Source organism: Rhinopithecus roxellana, chromosome 1, assembly GCF_007565055.1.
Source record: "Rhinopithecus roxellana isolate Shanxi Qingling chromosome 1, ASM756505v1, whole genome shotgun sequence".
NCBI classification, from domain to species: Eukaryota; Metazoa; Chordata; class Mammalia; order Primates; family Cercopithecidae; genus Rhinopithecus; species Rhinopithecus roxellana.
Window position 1 is genome coordinate 182,516,659 of NC_044549.1, and position 8,182 is coordinate 182,524,840.

At 45.0% G+C, this 8,182-nt stretch overlaps 1 protein-coding gene across 2 annotated transcripts in view; it reads right to left on the minus strand.

Moving 5' to 3' along the window:
- Window positions 1–7,833, minus strand: part of RYK (receptor like tyrosine kinase) — a 93,592-nt gene extending 85,759 nt beyond the window's left edge. The window contains exon 1 of one of the 2 annotated variants that reach the window (XM_030934046.1): window positions 7,389–7,833. In XM_030934046.1, coding sequence (XP_030789906.1) covers window positions 7,389–7,623 — 235 coding nt within the window. In that variant the 5' untranslated portion in view covers window positions 7,624–7,833. The remainder of the gene's footprint in view (window positions 1–7,388) is intronic. The other variant, XM_030934048.1, reaches the window with a different exon arrangement.
- Between the last annotated feature and the right edge of the window lie 349 nt (window positions 7,834–8,182).

Below are 8,182 nucleotides of genomic sequence, written 5' to 3' on the forward strand. Positions count from 1 at the left end.
CTTAGTTGACCCCTCTTATCACAAGGTTGGCTCTATCCCATTTTCCAGATCCAGCATTTCATTCTCCAAAACCATCCTTTTCACTGGGGCCAAAGTTATCTTCCCTATAACCCAGACCTGACTGCGCACTCTCCTAGTCTGCATTCTTCAGCAGCTCACTGAAGAATTCACCTATAAGAGTTCAAATTCCTACTCTAACCTCAGCCTACCTTCCAGCTTTATCCTGTGACACTCCATGGCTTTGCTAATTTTTTCACCTCAGCCACATTAGATTTTTCCTACCCCACGATTTCACACAGCTGCTTCCACAGCTCTATGCCTTTGTTCACACTACTTTCTCTGCCTGGTATGAATTGCTCTTTTCTGCCTATCAAATTCATCCTTCAAGATGAGGCTCAAATGTCTTTTTTTTCCCTGGGACAACTTTCCTAAACTCTCTAAGCCTCTCTCTCCTCCGCCCTTTCCACAGTCAAAAGTAAGTACTCCTACAATAACTTATGTCAATCAGCAACTTATCTCTGTTGCAGTCATAAATGCAAGTCTCCCCTACAAAATTCCGAGATCTTCAGGGAAAGGAATGTAATAATTTTGAATTGTCATTTTCTACCACAATATATGGTACTTGGTTTAGCTTCAAAAAAAATTTTCTGGACTGATTTGGGACACAGTGATCCCAACTAGTATTGACTTGATTTTAAATAAAATGTGAACATGCTTTACTTTTTCAGAAGGTATTTATTTTAAAAGGAGAAGCAAGTTATCCAAAGTGAATTTCTAACTGGTAGGAAATGGGGTCTCTTCCCAAAAGTCCCCCCGACCCCTATCACCACCACCACTGTTGCCATAACCAGTTTATATCATTCCCCCCACCCACCAGCATGTTCTTCCCAAGCTTCTGGCACTGCCCAGCCATATGCCACCTTCACAGGTTCTGGAATTCCACAGAGCTCAGTACTATGAAAACTATCAATTAGAGAACATGGGAGGATGCGAGAATAATTAGCATAATAATAAAGACCACAAACAAGCACCTGCAGGCTTGCAGATTCTACTCTTCGAGTTTTTGGTTAATTGCCCTCCTCCAGAGCTGATAAAGAAGCAGTATGAATTCAGGTCTCAGGCAGGACTGAGTCAAGACCTGGCCTTCTACTCACTGTCCAAAAGGCCCTGAATCAGGGTCCTCATCAGTACAATGCAGAAATGAATGCCTACATTGCAGCCTGTTAAGAGAAGTAAATGCAAGCGATGAACCAGGGCCCAGGAACACAGGAAGGCCAACCAGAGTTGAAAAGCTCCCGAAACTTTTGGTGTTTCAGAACAGATACACTTCCATCAGGACTGCGTGCCCTACTACTACCAAAAAACCAGGCTAGTTATTAATACATACCTACTCTAAGATTATTGTTTTCTCATTTCTCTGTTGAAAATTTCTAGGTTCAATCCTAACCCCTAAGGCGATGGTATTAGCAGGCAGGGCCCTTTGGGAGGTGATTAGCTCATAGGAGTAGTCCTCATGAATGGGATTAGAGCCCTTATAAAAAGACCCAGGGGAGCTCCACCACGTGAGAACACAGGGAGAAGGCCGTATCCATAAACCAGGAACAGGGCTCTAGCAGATATCAAATCTACCAGAGCCTTGATCCTGGACTTCTCAGCTCCAAAACTGTGAGAAATAAATCTCTGTTGTTTACAATTCATCCAATTTATGGTACTTTGTTACAGCAGCCTGAGCAGACTAACACTCATCTGTAAAATAGAAATGACAGTACATAACACAGGGATGACCTCTATGCCCCACACAGATAAAAGACAGCGCTTTTAAAAGTGTCAACTACTACTACAACCACTAACTACTCTTAATACTGTTCATACAAAAAGACACACATCATCTTCAATAGTTAAACCCAAACCCTAACTGCCATTTATACATTGTGAAATGACCATAATCCCTTACCTCCAAAATTCCTCTAAAATGATAGTTTAAAAACAAAAAAAAAATCACAAAGACATCAAACCACAAGGACAAACAGAAAAGGAAAGACAACATACTTTTTTAAACAAACTTTTGCGAGATGGCAAAGTAGTTGAAGGAATGGTCACTGCCCCTCAGGGCCTCTAAGAGGCTCACGTCTTGAGGCACCAAGGAGATGCCAAAGGCTGATCTGAGGCTCAGCCTAGACAAGGCAGGAGCCACTGAAAGAGGTGTTCAAAGCTTCTGGACCCCCAATTCCAGCAGGAGACCCAAAGTTTTTTCTGAAGGAACTGAATCACAGTGATAGGAAAAGTGTACCCAGAAGTCAAAGGCTACAGCCTCCAACCCTCCCTCAGCCAGGTAACCCAAACCCTGGCAGCTGGCATATCACCAAGCATTCATACCAGAGGCAGGAGATGACGGTTTGTTCGTTGCAAACACTGGCCCCAAACGAGATGTAAAGGTGTTGATATTCAGGGCAGACTCCCAATGAAAAGTCCACCTGAACTCACAAGTCACTAGACCACCAATACACACATGTTCTCTCCTTCGCAATCAACTCCTCAGGATCTTTCTCTTCATTATAGACAGTCAAGGATCACCAGATATTTATGATTTAAACAAAGAAAAGATTCCTGAAATGAACAGCCACACTGGAGGAAACAGAAGAAATATTAAAAACATATTAAACACAAACAAAAAATAAAAATACACACATCAGAGGTAAGTGAAGGTAATACATCCATAAAATAAGATGCAATGAAATGGAAACAAAATTTAAAAACATGATCATTAAAATTAAGAACCATTCCCCCCCGCCCACTCTTTCCAGTACAAAGAAATACGCAAGAGGTGAGATTAGTTAAGAAAATCTGAAGATCACTTGTAGGGGGTTCAATAAGCAAACCAACAGACATCTCAGAAACACACACACACACACACACACAGAGAAAAAATAAAGGGTGGGAATTATTTTTTAAAATTTTTTTAAAAAGGCATTTCTGGAAACTAAAAGATAGGAGTCCCTAGATTGAAAGGACCCACTAAGGTAATACAAGAAAGAAAAGGAATAAAGGAAGGAAAGAAACAACCAACCAACCACACAAAAACTTATACAACTTCAGAATGCCAGAGAAAAAGAACCTGAGCTTCAAAAAAACAAGAGAAAAAAAGAGGAATCAGAATGGCTTTGGACTTTTCATCAAAAACCCTTAAGACAGAAAACCGTGAATATGCCATCAAAATTATGAAAAAATGTATTTTCTACCTAATATTTTAAATTCAGCCAAACCATCTATAAAGTATGAGGATAGGATAGACATATTCAAACATTCAAGGCCTCAAGTAATTGATGGCCCATCATTCCTTCTTAAGAAGCTACTGAGGATACATACGTAGTAGCAAAATGAAGCAAACCAAGAAAAAGGAAGACAGGAGATCCAAGACACAGAGGTTCCCAGACAGGAAGGAAGTAACAGGAAATCCCAGAAAAAATAATCCTACTATCTAGATTGGAGCAAGAGAATGGAATGCTCCAGACCAAGAAGTCTCTAAGAGGAAACCAAGTGGAACTGACAGATGATTTAATGTGCTACCTGGAAAAAAAGAAAAAAAAAAATCAAAAGGCATTTAACATACTTCTTGGAGTAGTTGAGGGAACACAGCCAAAGATAAATAGATAATGAATCAAAATGCAATTTTGATAAAATGCAATTATTTGCTCTGGGAAAAGCAAAAACGTATTAAAAAAACAGAATTATAAGTCCCTATTTAGCAATACATGTGTACACAATAATGTAAATACTATTTTTACAAAAAAGTTATGTAACTACATTGGAGGATTTAAGAGAGAAATGATAAAGAGTTCAGTTACCATACTAGAAAGTCAAAGACTTATTCTACATTGATTTAGAATTACAAAAGTAAAAAAAGAGGAAGAAAAAATAAACAGACCTAGTTGAGGTTGTAGCTACCCCTGGAAAGTAGAGCCTGGGGGATGAAAAGGACAAAAGCAAGAGCCTGCTGTGTTTGTCAAAAGCCTTTTAAGCCGGATTCAGTGGCTCACACCTGTAATCCCAGCACTTTGGGAGGCCGAGGTGGGTGATCACCTGAGGTTGGGAGTTCGAGACCAGACTGACCAACACGGAGAAACCCCAACTCTACTAAAAATACAAAATTAGCTGGGCGTGGTGATGTGTGCCTGTAATCCCAACTACTGGGGAGGCTGAGGCAGGAGAATGGCTTGAACCTGAGAGGTAGAGGTTGTGGTGAGCTGAGATCACACCATTGCACTCCAGCCTGGGCAACAAGAGCGAAACTCTGTCTCAAAAAAATAAAAAATAAAAAGCCTTTTAGTGCTACTGGGTTTTCTTAAAACTATATGCATATATTAATTGGATTAAAACAACTTATTCTCATATCAATGGTAATTAGTTCAAGTTATAAAGTTATCACTGTCAACTTCATTTCTAAGTTTCTTCCTTGGAGCTCTAAACTGTCTTAAAAATATTATAAAATAATGGTTCATTTCCCATGCCAGCATTCAGAAGGCACAAAATCTATAGTGATTCTAAAATACGGTGCAAAGTTACTATTCCAAGAAGCCTTAAGTATCATAACAGCTTCTGTGAGAGACTGTATTCTGAGAACTCGGAGTGCCTTGTATACATCTCAGTCCTACCCACTTGGCTCTTCCCTACCTGGAGGAGCCAAGGAGTTATTTTAAAGGTAGAATGTATGGAGGAGATGGGAAGGGATGGAAAGAACAAACGACGTGAATCTGGCAGGATGAAGTGACTAGAGATCCTCTGTAACAGGTCAACCCTATTTGCACTAGAGAAAATACTACTAGAAGTCTCTCTTGCCCCCCAGGGTAGACAAGGGAGTTAATCGAAACAATGCTTCCTACCCTCCCAGCAACAGTATTTCTGGTCATAAATTGGATGCTCATCAATCAGGAGCTTCCTCTGCTGCAAATATTGTTAAGAAAATTAGTTCCAGACCAAATAAGGTAACAGATACATAACTCAAATTCTAATTAGCAATGATTTATTTTCCACCATGCCATAATCAAACTTCTATAGATAATATCTTCATTTCATTCAACAAAACTTGGCTGCCTATGTCAACGCTGTTTCGTTTTTTAAAAAAATATGAACTAGGCCAGGTGCGGTGGCTCACACCCGTAATCCAGCACTTTGGAAGGCTGAGGTGCGCAGATCACGAGGTCAGGAGTTCGAGACCAGCCTGACCAATGTGGTGAACCGCTGTCTCTACTGAAAATACAAAAAATAGCTGGGAGTGGTGGCACATGCCTCTAATCCCAGCTACTTGGGAGGCTGAAGCAGGAGAATCGCTTGAACTCAGGAAGCAGAGGTTGCAGTGGGCCCAGATTGCGCCACTGCACTCCAGCCTGGGCGACAAGAGCGAGACTCCGTCTTAAAAAAAAAAAAAATTATGAACTGTGTGACCTTGAGCAAGTTACTTAAAAACCCCACTTTCCTCATCTCTACAATGGGAATAATGCCACCTACTTCACTGGGCCACGAGAAATTTAGAAGAAATTATGTGTATAAAGCATGTAGGGGCAGGTATATGGCAAGAATTCAATGTCAGTCCCTGGTTGTCCTCTGTCCCCTACCTTCACCTCTGACTTTGTTTACCCATGTAAACAAACTCACAAGCTATATAAGTGCTTTTAACTAAAAAGCCTTTACAAAACCCTGCATAATACGTTAATTTTTTTTTCTTTTTTTTTTTTTTTGTGAGTCGGGGAGTGTCGCTCTGTCGCCCAGGCTGGAGTGCAGTGTCACGATCTCGGCTCACTGCAAGCTCCGCCTCCCGGATTCAAGCCATTCTCCTGCCTCAGCCTCCGGAGCAGCTGGGACTACAGGCGCCCACCAACACGCCCGGCTTATTTATTTATTTATTTATTTATTTATTTATTTTTGTATTTTTAGTAGAGACGGGCTCTCACTGTGTTAGCCAGGATGGTCTCGATCTCCTGATCTCGTGATCCGCCCGCCTCGGCTTCCCAAAGTGCTGGGATTACAGGCGTGAGCCACCGCGCCCGGATAATACGTTAATATTTCTAAAATTAAGGTGATATGAGTCGTGTTGTATTATTTTTCCTAAGTCTTAGTCTTGTGTTCCAAGTACTACCCCAATTAGCAGTTTTAATTCAGCTAAACTACATTCAGCTAATTCAGCTAGACTGAGAAGGATTAAGAATGGCACGACTTTATAAAAACACAGCATTCTTCTTTGGTTAAAAACTGCAAATCCGTACATGTAATGTCTGAAGAGTCTGCTATAAGTAATTCCATTTCTACATTGAGTCAATCTCAACACACCTCAACAAAGTCTTATTACTTAAAAAAATAAAATAATACTGACAAATGATGCAACAGAGAATAACTTTTCCCCTCAAACACTCAGAAGCACCACCTTGAGATGAAATAAAGATACTGCCATAATAACAAAAGAATGCAAATGTCTAGGTACCAAGGACTTTCTTTTGGGGGGGTCGTTCCTGTCAGATCTTCCTCTAAGGGGACATTTCCAGAATCTACAAAGTCTTAACATAAGACCCCAGCAATTTTCCAAATTAATTCCCCAAACAACAAAGCTAAGCAAGTAAATGGAACCACAAACCGACCCAAGACTAAGTTCTTGCTTCCCTTCAAGGTATTCAAAGTAGGAGAGTGGCCCAGAAGTACAGAATCAGTCCAAACTCCCAACACACCCAATGCAAAAACCAAAAAGGTATTGAAACTAAAAAGGTCTGCTACCTGGCGATTCATTCACTAAAAATATGCTTAGAATCTAAGCATATGCTCCAAATCTACGTTCCAAGATTTGGAGGCTGCCACGAACATTTGGTGCCCTTATAACCTCCCCCTTTCTCTCTCTTTTTTTTTTTTTTTTTTTTTTTTTTTGTAAAAGGGTAAGCACAGACCGTGGCCTCTACTGGGGCATCAAAACCACAGCAAAGGGTTTGCAAGTTCAGTCTAAAACGTAAATTTCGAGGTATTCAAAATCGAGGACCCTACAGTGACACGCGTAGAAAGGGTCAAAAAAACTTCGTGTAGCAAGGAAGAAAAGTTGTAAGGGGGCTTGACTCTTCTAGGGAAAAGGGCTAAGGAGGCAGTAAAGAGGATGGGATGGGGTGAATGTGGGTCTATCGCGGCGGGGCAGCGAGGGCGGCACGAAGGCTGACCCGGAGCTGGGGACAGGGTAGGGACCACACCTCCCAGCCAGCACGGCAGGCAGAGACCCGGCCGCGAGGCAAATCCGGGCGCGGGGGGCGGGGAGGGCACTCGCCCGCGGTCCACGGAGCGCAGACTGAGCAGCCGGCGGCCGGAAGCTGCCCTCGCCGGCCCGACCTGCCCGCCCCGGCCTCGGCGGCCCCACTCACCGATCAGCCGGCGCACCTCGTCCTCGCTCAGGTAGAGACTCACGCTGGGCCCCGCGGCAGCGGACTGCAGCTCCGGGGGCCGTGGGGCGGAGGCGGCGGCGGCGCCAGGCGCGGGCAGTAGAGGCAACAGCGCCAGCAGAAGCAGCAGCGGCGGCGGCGGCGGCGGGGCCCTCAGGCCGCGGGCCCCCGGGAGGCTACCCCGGCCCGGCCGCCCCAGCCGCGCCGCCCCGCGCATGGCCGCCGCCGCCGCCGAAGAGGAGCGTCGGCCGCCCGCCGCACCGCCGCCCACCCCCGGCCCCGAGCCGCTCACAGCCCCGAGCCGGGGGCGGCTGCCCAGCTCATCGCGCCGCCGGCCCGTGGCAGCTAGCAGTGGCTTCAGACCTCCAGAGCGCGCCGCCGCCGCCGCCGCCTCCTCGGCGGCATCGTCCGGAGTAGGGGGCTGCCCACGGAGACGCGCCCGTGCGCGCCGCCGCCTCCCCGGGAGCGCGCACGCACCGTTCTCTGTGGGCCGGGCTGGGCATCGCGCTGGGGTTTTAAAGTGCCTCGGCGGGCGAAGGGCTCGGGTCACCCTCTCCCAAGAGCCGGTCCCGCCCCACGCGGTCACCGCGTCTGATTTTTGCTTGTCTATTGTCTAACCCTCCTTTCCCGACGGAGGGGCCAGGCTGGAGCCACCGGCCGCGCCTGCAGCTCAGTGGGCGCCACAGGTCCCCGGAAACGCCTGGATGCGGCCGTTCTGGTTGCGAAAGAGCAGCATGCTTTCCTGTTTAGTGGGAAAACTCAAATTATATAGAAAC